At 42.6% G+C, this 18,531-nt stretch overlaps 1 protein-coding gene and 1 long non-coding RNA gene across 8 annotated transcripts in view; one reads left to right on the forward strand and one right to left on the reverse strand.

Annotated features, from left to right (window-relative positions):
• HDX (highly divergent homeobox) overlaps positions 1-6,606 on the reverse strand; it is a 44,967-nt gene extending 38,361 nt beyond the window's left edge. For 2 of the 7 annotated variants that reach the window (XM_081897374.1, XM_081897370.1), the window contains exon 1: positions 5,138-5,411. In XM_081897374.1, the coding sequence (XP_081753500.1) occupies positions 5,138-5,266 (129 nt within the window). In that variant the 5' untranslated portion in view covers positions 5,267-5,411. Of the gene's footprint in view, positions 1-4,913; positions 5,096-5,137; positions 5,412-5,687; positions 5,888-5,907 lie in introns of those variants that run through there. The other 5 variants (XM_081897375.1, XM_081897371.1, XM_081897373.1 and 2 more) reach the window with 5 other exon arrangements.
• On the forward strand, positions 6,245-8,925 carry LOC309362054. Its single transcript, XR_014164749.1, has 2 exons — positions 6,245-6,376; positions 7,589-8,925. It is a non-coding gene; the product is annotated as an uncharacterized lncRNA (long non-coding RNA).
• The last annotated feature ends 9,606 nt before the right edge of the window (positions 8,926-18,531 follow it).

An 18,531-nucleotide genomic window follows, 5' to 3' on the forward strand; every position in this document is an offset into this window, starting at 1 on the left:
TTTCAGATTTCTGCCCAGGGTTTGGGATGTGGAATATTATGGCTCCTGTGAGCAGAAACTGAAACTGCTGGAGTGGGGATAACAACAGGGAAAATATTTCATCCAGAATTACGAAGGCAAAAGTTGAACAGACCAGTGGTTGCAAAAATAAATGAAAATTAAATGAAGGATTAAAATCGGAATGGTTTATTGACTAAGAAAGAAATGCTATGTGATATTTAGATGATCAGCATTTCGTGAAATTCAGAGCATGGGAAGACACCCAAAGATACATAATTTGGCATTTATATTTGGCTTTTTTATTGTATTGTAATTTAGAATGTTTTAATGTGTTTTTATTGGATTATTAAAATGGAAAACTTAATAAATATTATTTTTTTAAAAAATGATTGCTAGGTGAATTATTATTTCTCACAAACCATTTATATGTGGCTCAAATGCAAAAAAATTAAAAATTAAAATTAAATACCAAAGAGGAAAAACTGCCACATATTTAACCATAAACTGTATCCTCACACACACTATAACAGCTCCTAGCCCGCAGTAAGCATAGATCTAAAACTAAAGCGTTCTTAACAGGTCTACTCACTTTCCTAAACAGAAATATAGGAAGCAGGATTCTATCATCCCTAACATTGTGTACTCTGTCTGGCATCAACTCTCCAAAGTTTTGGGCAGAGATGTTTCTTACCACCTCCTACTTCAGGTCTGGGGAACCTCTGTCCTTTCAGATGCTACTGAACAACAACTCCCATCATCTCTGGTGATTGGTCAGATGGGTGGAGTTGTTCAGCAAAATGTGTAGGACCAAATGTTTCCCACACCTGTCCAACCTGGTCCTTTTAAATGCAGGTCGCCAGGGATTGAACCTTGGACCTTTTGCAAGTGAATCCTGTGCTCTACCACTGAACTAAAGGCCTTCAACAAGGTTATTTCCAAATAAATGGACACAGCAGTCTAACTTGAGACAATACTTCATTATGTGTTAGATTTAACAACATATACAACAGCTTAGATTTAACCTGATAGCAAGAGTAATGTTGGCTACAGAAATGAGTTAAAAGCAATTGTGCTACACGTTTCATACCAAAACAGTTGACTTGGAAAAGGCAGAGGGACCAGCAAACAAAGTCTAATCAAATATGCACCAGAGTAAATCTCATTTGTTTCAATGGTATTTAGGCCTACAGCAGACGTAACTTTGAGCAGTGGTTGCTGCCATCTTCGTAGCTACCTCCATGGTAACGTGTACATTTTCTAACAATTAATGGGTTAGCAAAACCTATACTTGTAAGCCCAAAAGAATGGCAAGTTCCTTTTTAGAAGCCTTTATCAATCCATTGGTACCATCAACCTGGACATTGGAAGTACTTGTTGGCTCCATTTTTCCCCATAGAGAAATGTACTACTTTTGAATGAAAAGTCAATAACTGCATATGAAGTGAACACTCATTAAAGAGACTTCCAACTACAGCCAGAGAACAAAGTAATGCAGGGAAAAATCAATAACAAAAAAATGCCACCTTGCTGATAAAGACCCCAGAAGAATGCTAGTTGGCTTATCTCTCTAATATGGGATGCAAGATATAATTCATCAGTGGATGCAAGTCCACAAATTATTTGGAGGCTCAAAGAAGGATATCAGCAATAGCTATTTGTATGGCTACTATTGCTGAAAAAGGACCATTGTCATTTGCAAAGATGTGCATGTTGCAGATCCTCAGATTAGTGTGTGCTTTTCTTTTTCAGAAAAGCTGGTTGCTTACATCACCTAAATACGCAACACACATTTAAAGTGCATGACCAAATAATCCTGGGAACTGTAGTTTACCACTCACAACTAGAACACCTTAGCACCATTCAAACACTATAGTCCCCAGGATTCTTTAGAGACCATCATTTTCTTTAAATGCACAGCTTAGAATCAAGGGGTGACTAACCTATGGACCTCAAGGTGTTATTGGACTCAACAATTCTCATCAGCACCAGTCAGAATGGCTAAGCCAGAGGCATGGTTAACCCAGAGGCTGGATTACTGCATTGCGTTCTATGTGGGGCTACCCTTGGGTTTGGTCCAAAAGCTCTAGCTGGTACAGAATGTGGTAGAAAGCTGACAATAGATGACATAATGAAAACATCTGCACTGCTTGCCACCTGCTACCAGGTTTGTGGCTCTTATATTAATTGCAACTTGACTACTGAAATCATCTGCCAAGAGTGTCTATGGTTGCACTGCAAGTAGGTAAGACTCATCTGATGTCAACACAAGCTTTCAGTGTCATCAGCCCAGTCTTGTGGAATGCAGTAGACACCATCAGTTTACTGATTTTTATTTTTTTTTGTATATCACTAGGCTTATGTAGACAATAAAAGAGAAAGGGAGGGGAACTATTATGGTTAGTGATCTGTGATTTGGTTTCTAGAATTTATATATTTGTTGTGCAACATATTTGCATTTCTAATGAAATTGCTACATGTAGCTATTTTTACTAATAAATATTGGGAGTCGAAATTCAGTGTCTGGAGGTTAGTCACCTATGATTGAAATGATATATGGATATGAATTTCAGATACTACTTACTGCACCTGAAAAGATTAAATCTGGTGCACAAAACTTAATGCCATTATAAATGGGTAAAGACAAGAAGGACAGAGGATGAGATGGTTGGACGGTGTTCTCGAAGCTACCAACATGAGTTTGACCAAACTGTGGGAGGCAGTGGAAGACAGGAGTGCCTGGCATGCTCTGGTCCATGGGGTCACAAAGAGTCGGACACGACTAAACAACAACAACAAAGACTGTATGATGTTACAGCAGATATATGTGTTTGATCAAACTCTGGTACTTCTTATCCAGCACTGAGAATAGGAATACCAAACGCATGATCACACAAAATACCTGACCTTGCATGAACAGTGCTGGGGGATTTTCTTAACCGTCACACCTTAACACCAGGTATGGCCATACAGAAGTCCTTCCATATCTGAAGTTCTGGTTTAACTGGGAAATTGAATATCCACTTGCAATTTCCATGGGACAAAAACAGAGTCTGGTGGTTAAATGTTGGACTAGGGAGACCAGGATTGAAATCCCCACTCAGTAATAAAGCTCACTGGGTGACCTTGGGACAGTCATCCTAACCAACCTACTTCGCAGGGTTGTTGTGAAGATGAAAGGAGTGGTGAGCAGTATTCAAAATTAGCCAGGGGCACTTTGCGCCTGGCTTTCGACCCCTTGCAACCAAGTGAAAATGCCTAGACATCTAACATCTCCACCACCTGGAGATCACTGGATTTGGACTGTTGTCGCACAATAATGCCGCGTCCTGTAGAATTCTATCAGTTATATTTTATATGCACTATCTGAATGAATTTCTGGAACCAAATTGCTTTTTCTCCTGGAAAAAAAAAGAGGTAAGCTATAAATACGATAAATAAATAATAAACTGGGTGCTTTCTATTACTGCTATGCTGATGCCACTGAAGACCAGAAGCCAACACAGATGGTGAATGCAATGTAGATACTCATAACATACCACACCACCATGTACATTTTGTTTTTTCCTGACAAGCAACAATATGCTCCCTTAGACACTGCATGAAGAATATTCCTAGGCATTTATCTCATCAGCCCTAAGATGCACCTGTCTCAATATCACAACTGATAACCTTTTTTGCAAAAATACCACCTCACCACCACAAAGATCACTATACAGTGGTACCTCTGGTTATGTACTTAATTCGTTCTGGAGGTCCGTTCTTAACCTGAAACTGTTCTTAACCTGAAGCACAACTTTAGCTAATGGGGTCTCCCACTGCCGCTGCGCTGCCACTGCACAATTTCTGTTCTCAACCTAAAGCAAAGTTCTTAACCCGAGGTACTATTTCTGGGTTAGCGTAGTCTGTAACCTGAAGCGTATGTACCGTATTTTTCGCTCTATAGGACGCACAGGATCACAGGAGGGGGAGAACAGGGGGGGGGAAATCTCCCCCTCTCTGCTCAGCGCTCCTTCAGCGAAGCGGCAGGAGAAACGGAGCCCCTTCCATTTCTCCTCCCGCTTCACTGAAGGGGCGCTGCACAGAGAGGGAAAACTTGCTCTCCAGGATTCAGACGGCTATCCGCAAGCCTTCGGAGCGCAGCGGGAACTCTTGCTGCGCTCCGAAGGCTTGCGGATAGCTGCCTGAAGCCCCCGGAGCACAGCGGGAATTCCCTGCGCTCCGGGGGGGGGGGGTTTCAGGCGGCTTCAGTAAGAACAATGTGAAGCCTCCGGAGCGCAGGGGGAGCTCTCCCTCTGCGCTTCGGAGGCTTCGAGTTCCTAGCGCTGAAGCCAAGGAGCCTGCATTCACTCCATAGGACGCACACACATTTCCCCTTCATTTTTGGAGGGGGAAATGTGCGTCCGATAGAGCAAAAAATACGGTAACTAGAGGTACCACTGTATACCACATTATGAAGCAAATATAGTGGTACCTCGGGTTAAAGCCACTTCAGGTTACAGCCGCTTCAGGTTACAGACTCCGCTAACCCAGAAATAGTACCTCGGGTTAAGAACTTTGCTTCAGGATGAGAACAGAAATCGTGCAGCAGCGGTGCGGCGGCAGCAGGAGGCCCCATTTGCTAAAGTGGTGCTTCAGGTTAAGAACAGTTTCAGGTTAAGAACGGACCTCCAGAACAAATTCAGTTCTTAACCCATTACATTTGCCTTCATGAACATTTACTTTGGGAAATGCCGGACACACGTGACATAAGAGCACTTGACTGTGTTCACAGACAAACCATTAGCAACTCCCCATTTTCTTTTCTTCGTTGCCAACACCTGCCAAATGCAACTATTGTCCTGCACTCTCCCCCATAAGTTGCAATTTTCAAAACACATATACATATTAATGAAGATGAAAACTCGCATTCTTACCAACAAAAAAGTTAGACTAGCGTTACAGGAGGCACACCACCACCAATTATACACCACCGCCAGGTTCGACTTTTTAAACGGCAGACGCACAGGCAAGCCAAGCAGGCATAAACGCCTATTCCTTTTCCCTACAACTTGCACAAACTTTGCTTCTCTGCCTACTCCTTGTGCAACTTCTGTAACTCGTAGTTTTAGCAACTAAACCTGCCACTACGCATGCGTACTTTTTCAAATATTGGAGGATTGGGGCTGTAGAAATCGATAACTCCGTCGACCGCTATGGATTCACAAATTCGAGTCAATCTCGAGGCGCGACGCCCCCTCCCGTTTTTGGATTGAGAAACCCGAGACATTCTCGAGGTGCGCCGCAAACCCCAACAGCAAGCAGCGTGCTAAAAGCTGAGCAGTGCTGCCCTTTGGCGGCAGAAACAGCACCGCCCAAGACGCTGCTTTCCCAAACCCTGGGCTACCGCTGGCACGACTTCGTCTTCTCAGTCCCGCCTCGCTCTCCGCCCAAGGGCATGCGCACAAGCGCCTCGTTTTATACTCGCGCACAGCGCGTAAGCGCCTCCAAGTTCGCGCAAGGGGGCTGATCACGCTGACGTCTCCTGCCGCAGATCAACCGAATGCTCAGGTGCGCATGCGCCCCCGAGTTATGGTCCGCGAGCTCCAGGTTGAAGCCGAGGCTCGGGAGTTTTTTTTGTGTGTGTCCCCCCCCCCCGTTCATTTCCTTCCCTTCCCTCGATCTCGATTCCCCGGCTCCTCCCCCCTCACCTCAAAGCCTTCAGCCAAGAAGTGATAGCGCGGGGGAGGGGGCAGCGTCTTCCTCGATCGCAGCCCCCACAGGCCATCGAAGAGGCCGCCCGTCAAGTCCTCTCACCGCCGCCCTTCTCCCCCTCCCCACGATCTTCCTCACTCGGCCCCCCCTCAGGGTCCGCGCGCCGATCGCGCCCCTCCCCCCTCCCTGCGCCCGATCCCCTGCCGCCGAACCCACCGTGCTCTGTGGGGCAGGCGGGGCTGGTCCGGGGGGGCCCAGGGCTCCGAATTCAGCCGGTTTCGGCTGGGTCGGTCCCGGCGTCACACAATGAAATCAGCGCCTCCGATCATTAATTCTCATCATGATCGTGACGTCAGCGTAGACAGCGGCCAATCGGAGCTCGAGATCAGCGCTGGCCGGGACAGTCTCTGTGCCCCCGCCTCTCAATCTCCCCCCCGGGGGGGTAGAGCCTGATCTAAGGAACAGCCCCCGCTTGGAAGGCGGGAGAGTGGAGGGCGGCCGTGTATGGGGGATAACGGAGAGGAGGAGCGTCCGTGGCGATTCTCTTGATGAACCAGCTTGCCCAAGGGACGGAGGGAGGGCTGGCCGGTTCGGGGAACGGCGGCGTTTGAGATTGAAGAGATATTCACCGGGATTCTGTCTGATGGGAGAAAGACCTGGAAAACGGGAGCGGGCGGGGGCTGAGGTAGTAGGCGGCGCTGCCCGCGTGTCAAGCGTTCAGACAAACACAACACCTGAGGGGACAAAACGCAGAGGATAGTGATTCCTGCTTCCCTGGTCAAGATTTGAAGTCACCACAAGCATAGAACACCAAACACCCGCCTGTTAGGTTTTGTTTGCTAAAAAGACCTCACTTTTTCATTATACACACATAACTGAAATGAACTACAAAATTCTGAATTGCCATTGCATCTCAAAACGATCTAAAATGTGACAAAAGTTGCTGTAACATAGTTTGCAATAGTTGTGAGGCACTTTTCAACCATGGCTTTAAAAGCTGTTTTTTGGTGAATAAATAAATCAGATTTAAAGACAGGCACTGGTGCTCTCAAGAGTAGCAGATCTGGAACACCGCTGCTATTGACAGTGACATCAAGTTGTGGTAACTTCTCTACACATCATAATGGCTAATTAACAGCACGGCCTCCAGGGCCGGACCTAAGAAATTTTGACGCCTGAGGCAACCTTCCAAGGAAGAAGGGGTGAGTAGATCTACACCAGGAACAAGGGGGGAATAGAGATCTACCCCAGGATCTGTTGCCTCTGTGGATCCTGCCTCCTGAGGCAGTTGCCTCACTTTGCCTCATGGATGGGCCAGCTCTACTCAGAAGTAAGCACAATCACATTTCTCAGATTTGTATCCCACACCTTCAACCCCAAATGCTGTTCCCAAAGCAGCTAATACGATTAAGACTGCCATCCTAGGCAAAATTTGAAATATTTTCTCATGGTACTGTGCCTACAGCAGCAAACTTAAGCCATATCTACTCTGAGTAAATCCTGTTGAATTCAATGGAACTTAGCTTCATATATGGGTTTTGGTTTGTAGCCTGATTCCGATGTAGCGATGGGCAAGTCTTATCAATTGCAGTTTTGTTAGCTCCACATTTCTGCAGCAATTCGCTATTTATTTATTTTTTTAAAAGAAAATATATTCATTAGAATTTCATCAGCATCTTGACTACAACTCAATGGGTTTTGACTTTAGGCATGATCCTCGGAATGTAACCCTCACATAAGTTACTGAAGTGCTATTCACTTTGATAGTTGTGTTCTTTGTTGTTGTTTAGTCGTTTAGTCGTGTCCGACTCTTCGTGACCCCATGGACCAGAGAATGCCAGGCACCTCTTGTGTTCTATTCATGTTTAAATGGTTAAATGGTTGTTGTCTTTTTCAGGCTGCAATTCTAATCTATCCACCTAAATGCTGATTGTTGGAGAGGCTCTCTTCAGTGGAGGTCCTAGCTCTGCCCAAACAAGCACTAAGCTATCATCAGCACTAACCAGCAAAAAAACAAAAACCCAGGGAGGCATTTGGGAGCAAGAGCTGAGACTTGTGATCTGCTGGATCCTAAACCCTGTGGATAAGGATCGGATTCCCAGAATAGCTGACTGGGCTTGCTGTGTCCCTTCTGTCAAGAGAAAGAGCATGCATGCTTCTAAGCAGCACAGGACTTCATTGTTAAAAAGCAATAAGGAAGCCAAGCTAGCCATAAACAAAGCACATTCCTTCTGTAATATAAAATATAAAAGTCTATATTTCCTGAACCATTATGGTCTCAACGCATTTTCATAAGTAACATATGCATTGAGAGAAGGTGAGATACAGCATCTGCCATCCCCTGGAGCTGTCCCTACTGAGTGTGAATCCTGAGCTCTTCATTCAGTGCAGGTGCTGAAGTCACTGCTATTCAGCATGGGAGATGTTTGAAACGCTAAAATATTGTTGCAGTTCCAGGCACTTAACATGGGTTTGATTTCCTTGGAATGAGGGACAGCAGAGACTATGTTGTCTTTAAGATATATGGTTTACTTACACATATGTACAACCTGAGCCTATGATGGAGGGGCTCACAGCATCCACCCCCTGGAAGGTCTTGCTTCTCCCAAAGTCACAGCTTTGGATTCCAGAAGCAATCAAGCATGGCTCACATTCTCTGGCTTCTGCTTGCTTCCAGCCTAGCTTACACACACTTTGGCTTTTGTCTTTCTTACTACTTGCCAGGTGAGGAAGGGGGTCCACCTATTTGCACTGTGTTACAGAGCAATGTCCTTTGTTATGCTTTTCCCAATAAAGTTTATTAAGGTTAGAAAGAAAATATACAAAGGTTAATATCAGATATCTGATATCTTTTCATCGAAGAAGAAAAAAAGAATCTAAATAAAAACATAAACCAGAAGGAGGAAAAGAAGTGTAACTTGCCTAGCTAATTCAGCAATGGAATCCTCCCATCCTAGCAAGCATGGGCAATAGCTGAAGATGATAAGTTACATTTTTATATTTTATTAATTTTGTATACCACACTTCATCCGTAGATCTCGGGGCAGTTCACAGCATAAAAATAGAATTAAAAAAACAGAAAATGCATGATTAAAACAATCATTTTCCTTTTTATCCTTTTTGGACAGTTTTATCCTAAAGTATTTCCTACTATGTTTCGTTAACTGTGTTGTATTCTGATCCATGTATACGATGCACTTTTTCTATGCCGATAAAGGAGATTGATTGATTGAATGAATTTTATCTAATCTTAACACAAACTGCATTTATTTTAATAAAAGTCATAGATTAATTATAAAATAATATGTAAAAAAAAGAGCTCTTGAGACCCTTAACACATTCTGAAAATTAATTAAGTACACATGCTAGCGGAGGAAAAGGATTACCGTATTTTTCATCCCATAGGACGCACCTAGTTGTTTGGGGGGGAAATAAAGGAAAAAAGTTTTTCCTTTATTCCCTCCCCCCCAAAAAAAACCAGGTCGCTGTCCCCCGAGCTTGTGGGGCTGGCCGATGTCTGCCCGGCATGCGGGGTGCTCTGCTTCAGGGCGCCCTGCACGCCGGGCGGCAGGCTGCTATCCGCAGCGTGGGGAGCCCTGCGGGAACTCCCCAGGGCTCTCCACGCTGCGGATGTCTGCCCGGCGCGTGGGGTGCTCTGCTTCAGGCTGCTATCCACAGCCTAGGGAGCCCTGTGGGAACTCCCGCGGGCTCCCCAGGCTTGCTGATAGCTTCCTGAAGCCTGGACCCCTCTCGCTCTCCAAGCTTCAGCGAAAGCCTGTATTCGCCCCATAGGACGCACACAGATTTCCCCTTCATTTTTGGAGGGGAAAAAGTGTGTCCTATAGGGCGAAAAATACGATAGTTTGTAAATTGTACACTAAATTGCTTAACATAACATAGGGTTGTATGGAACCCCTTAAAAAAGGGTATGGGGACTAGATGCTGGCACACAAACTCTTCTCAAGGATTGGAATCAGATTTGGGAATTGCAACCCTTAAAATCTTTTTCCAGTTTTCTTAGGGAAAACCCCTTAAATATATTACACAGGTGGTATCACACTACTTTGCAAATGTCAAAAATGTTTTCTTCTATATCTCCTAATCATGGGAAGGATTGATATGAACTTGGTACTTACTATCATTTATGGTGGGAATGGCGGTTGGTGCAAGATTTTTGGAATTTAATTTGGAGAGAAATGATAAATATTACTAAAGAAACTTCTGCCTGCAGTCCAAAATTACTGTTGCTGAATATTTTTTTAAAAATTTAATGTAAATATATTGCCAAAAGACTTGGTTTTATATACAGTATGATATTGGCCGCATGAATAGTAATTGCAACTCAATGGGAAATGGTCCACAATCTTACACTATATACTTGGTACCACTCTGGAATTGCCATATATTTCGGTGTGTAAGACGCCCCCATGTATAAGACTCCCCCTACTTTTGAGGACTCCAAGTTTAGAAAATGGCCATATGCACTATCCATTTATAAGATGCCCCCAGATTTTTAACCTTATTTTAAAGTAAAAAAAACCTTGTCTTATACACGGAAAAGTACTGTAATAATGAAGAAAATCACACACAATTTGAGATTTTGACAAGGTCTAGAACCTCCAGACACTTTTTATTTGAGTTGGCAATTTTTAATGACATAAACATTGGAACCATCATTTTCATAACAACCCCAATCACAAGCCTGGCAAATCTGGAACTATCTTTGACAATCTGATAGCATTTATAGTATTTAATTGGACTTGGTTTTTTAAACTCATGTGCGCATACTCATTCTTTGTGCCTATTTTATAGTTTTGCTTTTCATCTTTTCATTTTTATCTTCTGTTAATTGTTCTCTCTGTTTTACATACATTATAAAATGAAATAATAATACTAAACTTCAGTGCTTTTTTTGAGGGGGTACGAACCTCATTTTTGCCCAAGGCTTCCCTGCCTCCTTCCACAGTACCACAGTCCCTTCCTCTCCCACTGAGGAAGGGCAGGGCTCTCCAACCAGAGCATCATTGCCTCCTGCCTGCCCTGCTTTGGGGAGCAGCCCTGCTGCCTCCTTCCATGAGCATGTGCAAAGTGCTTCTCCCTTTTGTCCACTTGGCTGTCCCTCCTCTGGCCATTTTTGGACAGTGAGTCCTGACACCTTTTTTTCTAGAAAAAAAAGCACTGCTAAACTTTGCACACACAGAGACAAATAAATGCTGCCACAATTCCTATGTCTCGGTGTCATGGGAGGGCTGTCATCTTTTACTAGAGATTTCTAGGTGGGCCAATATTTGCCCTGTATCCAAGAAATGAGGCACCACGTGGGTACTCCCACATAGGTAGATGGGTGAAATACTAGATCCAAGCAGGTCCCCCAATATCCACACCATTAGGTCCAAATATATTATTTATTCCAATATTTTAATATACAGCCACAAAAGACCCTTTTGTCCAATAGCATAATAAAGTTACATAAGAAAAGAGTAGCTCCCCTTTGTGGGCCCTATCCTAGGAGAGTACAGGCACAACAAGAAAAATAGACAAACTTAGGAAGGCTTTCCCTCATTCTTTACTCTTTTATGCCTGGGCCCCCCTTTAAGCAACATCAGCGAGGTCCACAGCCTCCAGATCAGGCAAATAAGCAGAGATGTCAAGTGGTTTTTTTTAGCAGGGGGGTTAATAAATGCCTAATTTAACAAATGCTTTTCTAGCCGTTATATGTGCAAATGCACTAATTATTGAGGGAAAATCTTGATGCCATTCACTTTTAACATTGAGCGAATGGCAAAATATGCATCTGTTACCAAAAAACATACTGTCTTTTACCAAATCATATCTCTTGCTCGCTTGAATCTGTAGCTCCAAGCTGTTAGAGTGTTTCACAATTTGATGCCATGTGCTTAAAAACAGTGTGTTAAATTTGAGATACCCTTTGCATGGGCGTAGCCAGGATTTTTTTGGGGGGGGGCAGGACTTTTGTTAGGGGAGCGGAACTGATGTGATTGGTCAGTTAGTTAGTTAAGAATTTCTATTGTTTTATTTAATTTAGAGGGGCAGCTGTCCCCTCCTCCCGGCTACACCCATGCATTTGAGCTTAAATGGCCCTCCCAACCCCCCCTCTGATTGACCCTGGGCATCCTGTTGGGCAAACCCAGTCTAGAGTCTTAGGCTGCAAATACACCATATATTTAAAGCACAGGTCTTCCCTCAAAAGAATCCTGGAAACTATAGTTTGTTAAACATGCTGGGAATTGTAGCTCTGTGATGGGTAAGCTACAGTCCCTGTGATTTAATTGTATTTGGGGGTGGGGTGTAACCATGTTAGTGGAGCAACTACAGAGTTGGTAAGTTCGGACCTGAGGGAACAGTGAGTGAAAGAAGCATATACAGTAATTGAAGAAAGGAATCAATGTATGGATGGTGAAAAACTAGGGACAAGAGGTGTGGCAGGTGAGGACAGGCAAGGGGTATGTGTGGGTCTGGGTACCAACAAAGCCAAATAAATAAACAAATAAATAGAAAAGCTGGATTTGAGATATTGATTTGAACAAACTAGCCAAATTCATGCTTTCTTCCTAAACGCTACACTCACCAGTTACAAACTGCATAAATCAATCCCTCTCTTTAAAAGGGAAAACTCAAAGCTCGAAGGGTCAGCATGTCTACATTATTTAGCAGATACTGACTATAATGGTGCCTTCAATTGAATAAATGCTTCTCCACTAGATACAGCCCCACAATCCAAAGTTAACTCCTAGTCTGCATGAGTTTATCAGAATAATTGAGAAGGGGGTCATTTTTGAACAGCACAAGTGGGAATTTATAGAGGCTACATGGTGCTTTTTACTGCAGAGCCTAAATGATAGTTATTTTCAAGTATATAATTACATACCTTTAGCTGGCAATGAGCTTATTATTTTAATAAAATTTCAAAGAGCTGTAATAGTCCATAATCAGTACTCAACATTCTAGATGGCCTGAGCTGAGCACATGATAATAATTCCCTAAAACATAAAGAGCTTTGCTTAGGGGAGACACTTCCACAATTACAGGGAATTGTGATCTAGAAATAGCACTGCTACGTTTTATTTATTGTAAATTGCTGCAATGCTTGTTCTGTTACCATCTATTTACTGTGTGTTGCTTTAACAGTTTAATTCACCCACCACGGTAAAATTACTAAGCTTAAGTGCAAGATATTTTAAGAAATCAAGCATGGCAATGGTATAGGAGCCACAAACATTTAGGAGTCCAGGGGCACACTTGAAAAGCATTTTTAATTTTTTTTTTAAAAAAGTAATCAGCACCACAAAATAGCCATATCACAGAAGAAAACTAATCAGTGCTCAGATTCCTCCCACCATCCAAAACGGGCAAAATGCTTACACGCCAAGACAAAGGAAACAGAGACCAAAACAGCCCCACCAAAAGGCAATACCTCCCAATTGCAATGAGTACAAGCAGTTGGTACTTGCAACTAATATATGCTTTTTGCTCCTATCAGCCTTCTCTGGAGTAAGGAGCCAGTTGTATGCAATCTCCTCCTCCGTTCTGAACTGTATTAAAACCAGGCTCCTTGGAGACCCATACCAGAAATGGTTGGTTAACTCTTGTTTTAGTTTGTATTTATCTACGAAAACCTAGATTAGTTGGGGGTGGGGGGGTAATACTGAATTTATTCTGTGTTTGCCAAATTGTTGGCTTTTGTCATTTTTAAATTTACTTACATGTTCTGTATTTTATATGTTTGCATTTCTAATGCTTTGTATTTCGATATTTTGAATGTTTGCTGTAAGCTGTTTAGGGCACAGCTTATTGTGGAAAAGCAACATATAAATAAATTCAATGAATTTGGGTGTATTAGACCAGCTGATAAACAAAGAGGATAAATTTTATACTTATTCCGTCTTAAGAGACAAATACAGATTACATACAAATGCTCAATGGCAGTATCTCCAGATAAAACATTTGCTAACCACCATCTACGGACCAACAGCTTTTACAGTCTCAGAGACCCCAGAGATATTGAAGCAGATGATTAATTCTTACGCAACAAAAAAACTGGCCATTAACGTATATAAAACTTTTTTACTAGCAAACCAATATGATAAACAGGTACTGAGGCAAGAATGAAATAAAGAATTAGAGATCTCAATTTCGACCATACAGTGAGAAACTGTTTTAAGTGCTATAATAAGGGTGTCTCTGGACCTTAGGCTCATACAACAACAAAAATATTTAGAATATACTGGACCCCATTTGTTGTTATTTAGTCGTTTAGTCGTGTCCAACTCTTTGTGACCCCATGGACCAGAGCACACCAGGCACTCCTGTCTTCCACTGCCTCCCGCAGTTTGGTGAAACTAATGTTGGTAGCTTCGAGAACACTGTCCAACTATCTTGTCCTCTGTCGTCCCCTTCTGATTTTCTTCAGAATGGATAGGTTTGATCTTCTTGCAGTCCATGGGACTCTCAAGAGTCTCTTCCAGCACCATAATTCAAAAGCATCAATTCTTCGGCGATCAGCCTTCTTTATGGTCCAGCTCTCACTTCCATACATCACTACAGGGAAAACCATAGCTTTAACTATACGGACCTTTGTAAGCAAGGTGATATCTCTGCTTTTTAAGATGCTGTCTAGGTTTGTCATTGCTTTTCTCCCAAGAAGTAGGCGTCTTTTAATTTCGTGACTCCTGTCACCATCTGCAGTGATCATGGAACCCAAAAAAGTAAAATCTCTCACTGCCTCCATTTCTTTCGCTTCTATTTGCCAGGAGGTGATGGGACCAGTGGCCATATTCTTGGGGTTTTTTTGATGTTGAGCTTCAGACTATATTTTGCACTCTTTTCTTTCACCCTCATTAAAAGGTTCTTTAATTCCAGCCTCCATCAAGATTGCGTCATCTGCAAATCTAAGGCTGGCAATCTTAATTCCGGTTTGGGATTCATCCAGTCCAGCATTTCGCATGATGAATTTTGCATATAAGTTAAATAAGCAGGGAGACAATATACAGCTTTGTCGTACTCCTATCCCAATTTTGAACCAGTCAGTTGTTCCATATCTAGTTCTAACTGTAGCTTCTTGTCCCACATAGAGATTTCTCAGGAGGCAGATAAGGTGATCAGGCACTCCCATTTCTTTAAGAACTTGCCATAGTTTGCTGTGGTCAACACAGTTAAATGCTTTTGCGTAGTCAATGAAGCAGAAGTAGATGTTTTTCTGGAACTCTCTAGCTTTCTCCATAATCCAGCGCATGTTTGCAATTTGGTCTCTGGTTCCTCTGCCGCTTCAAAATCCAGCTTGAACTTCTGGGTGTTCTTGGTCCACATACTGCTTATGCCTGCCTTGTAGAATTTTAAGCAAAACCTTGCTAGCGTGTGAAATGATTGCAGTTGTGTGGTAGTTGGAGCATTCTTTGGCACTGCCCTTCTTTGGGATTGGGATGTATACTGATCTTCTCCAATCCTCTGGCCACTGCTGAGTTTTCCAAACTTGCTGGCATATTGAGTGTAGCACCTTAACAGCATCATCTTTAAAAAAAATTAATAGTTTATCTGGAATATCATCACTTCCCCTGGCCTTGTTATTCACAGTGCTTTCCAAGGCCCATTTGATTTCACTCTGGCTCAAGGTCAGCAATCACACTGCCTGGGGTGTACGAGCCATCCATATCTTTCTGGTATAATTCCTCTGTGTAGTCTTGCCACCTCTTCTTGATGTCTTCTGCTTCTGTTAGGTCCTTTCCACTTTTGTCCTTTATTATGGTAATTTTTGTACAAAATGTTCCTTTCATATCTCCAATTTTCTTGAACAGATCTCTGATTTTTCTCATTTTGTTGTTTTCCTCTATTTGCATTGCTCATTTAAGAAGGCCCTCTTGTCTCTCCTTGCTATTTTTTGGAAATTCAAGTTTCCGTATCTTTCACTATCTCCCCGGCATTTTGCTTGCCTTCTCTCCCCCGCTATTTGTAAGGCCTCATTGGACAGTCACTTTGCTTTCTTGCATTTCCTTTTCATTAGGGTGGTTTTTGCTGCTGCCTCCTGTGTAATGTTACGAGCCTCCATCCATAGTTCTTCAGGCACTCTGTTCAACAAATCTGAATCTTTAAACATGTTCCTCACTTCCACTGTGTATTCATAACGGATTTGATTTAGATTGTATCTTACCAGCCCAGTGGTTTTTCCTACTTTCTTCAGTTTAAGCTTGAATTTTGCTATAAGAAACTGATGATCTGAGCCACAGTCAGCTCCAGGTCTTGCTTTTGCTGACTGTATAGAACTTCTCCATCTTTGGCTGCAGAGAATATAATCAATCTGATTTCCACTGGACCCCATTATGTTTATTTTTAAAAGGGCTATCTAAGGTATCTAACTGTTGGAGATGCAATAGGGATAATGCTTCTCTAAAACATGCTTTTTTATTGTCCTATATTGAAAGATTTTTGGCAGAAGGTAATTGAAACTATCAAAGAACTGTACGGAATAATTTTACATTTACAGTGCAAAATATCCTTTTGAATTATATGTCCAGCACATGGAACCTTACAAAAGGACAATATGAGTGGACTCTCTGTGCCTTTACCACAGCAAAATGACTGGAAAAATGAAAATGCAGCTCCCTTCTACGATTGGATTGAAGACTTATACAAACTCAAAACCTTGCATTAAATGCAGACTTGCCATGGACAAATTTAATGATATTTGGAATCCATTCTTACAAATACTGTAATAGGTTAAGATCTGGTGAAGTACAATAATAACTTTGTAAAGTATACAATTTTGGTGTTTTTTTTCCCTCCTTCCCCCTTTACTTTCCCTTCTACACGGGTGCTGTTTCTCTACTTCTTTTTATTTCTTTTATTTACATCTCACCATGTTGAGTGCACATATAATTATATACTTTTTAACTTTCAATAAAGATGTCTGGTAAAAATAAATAAATAAACTCAGCCAAATGACAAAATAGAAATCTCGTTTTAAAAATAAAAATTGGATGCTGTAGTAGGTGGTCTTGGAGTGTGTCTGAGGGTGTCATGGTGCCCCTCACAAACATTAGAATAACATTTAGAATATTCTGTTTCCTCCTACAGATATAAATGTGTGTGCGTGTGTGTATATATATATATATATATGCAGGTTTTGGTGTCCTCGGGTGTCTTCCCGTGTAAAAGTTGGGGTGTCTAGGCGACGTTTCGACGAGGTCTCACTCGTCATCTTCAGGCTGGTGCTTTCGGCTTCTTGTTACTGGAACAGAGCAGGATCTCAGTGTTTGAGTTCCTATAAATACTGTTGAGGGGGTGTGGTGTATAGCCTCCAATGTTCTGGGCAGAGAGGAAGTTCCCAGGCTAGTGTGCCTTTTCTTCTTTTGTTCCTTAATTACTTGAGGGATGTCCTGAGTGATTTCTTGAGTGATATCCTGAGTACCACTTAGGTGGGTCATTAGGTGTGGATTAGTTGCTAAAGTCTTTGTGTCTTGACCTCTTGAACTTTGTGAAGAGTTTTTCTGAGAAGATGGCTGTACTGCACTTAGTTGTGCTCTGGCTTGGCTTCGTGTATAGGGGCGAGCTGTGGTTTTGTGGCTTGTGTCAGCCAGATCTGTGTAGGGATTGCAGGGGGGTGCAGCATCCGGAGGTGCCTCCATGGTTTGGCTACTGGATGGTGTCTGATAGGACACACTATCTACCGGAAAAAAACACACACCAACCGCTACTTACATGCACAATCACACCACCACCCTGCACAAATAAACTCCGTAGCCAAGACTCTCATCTCCAGAACCAAACGCCTGGCTGACAAAGACCACTTGACAACTGAGTTACAGAATCTCTCAAATGTGTTAATTGCCAATGGATACCAGCAAAACAGGGTTACGAAGCTAATCCAAAAAGAAACACCCCCCAAAAACCAAGACACAGAAGAAAACAATGGCATGGCCCTCCTTCCTTATATCAAGGGCACTACAGATAAAATTAGCAAAATCCTCCATAAACACAATATCAAAACAGCCTTTTGCACCAACCAAAAAATAGCCAATATCCTCAGAAACCCCAAGGATAAAATCCAGTTGGAAAACCAAGGGGTCTATGAAATACCCTGCAAAGTCTGCCCAGCCACGTACATTGGACAAACAAACAGACGAATAAATGCACGTATCGCAGAACACAAGAATGCCGTCAAAAAAGAAGAAAAAACTTCCTCTCTTTTCCAACACATGAAAGAAACAGGACACGAAATTAATTTTGCAGATTCCAAATTGCTCTTTAACATGGAACATCACCACAAGAGAATAATCATGGAAGCCATCGAGATAGAGAAACACCCTCACAACATGAACAAGCGTGACGACACATCCCGCTTGCCAGACATCTGGAAATTAGCCCTCCCCACAAAAACTGACACCAGATCCAGAGGCACACAGAACGCCATCACCAATCAACCACACCAGACCCAAACCCAGACCCTCTCCACAGATAAATTACAGACACCATCCAGTAGCCAAACCATGGAGGCACCTCCGGATGCTGCACCCCCCTGCAATCCCTACACAGATCTGGCTGACACAAGCCACAAAACCACAGCTCGCCCCTATACACGAAGCCAAGCCAGAGCACAACTAAGTGCAGTACAGCCATCTTCTCAGAAAAACTCTTCACAAAGTTCAAGAGGTCAAGACACAAAGACTTTAGCAACTAATCCACACCTAATGACCCACCTAAGTGGTACTCAGGATATCACTCAAGAAATCACTCAGGACATCCCTCAAGTAATTAAGGAACAAAAGAAGAAAAGGCACACTAGCCTGGGAACTTCCTCTCTGCCCAGAACATTGGAGGCTATACACC

This window comes from Podarcis melisellensis (assembly GCF_964234715.1).
Source record: "Podarcis melisellensis genome assembly, chromosome: Z".
In the NCBI taxonomy this organism is placed as follows: domain Eukaryota; kingdom Metazoa; phylum Chordata; class Lepidosauria; order Squamata; family Lacertidae; genus Podarcis; species Podarcis melisellensis.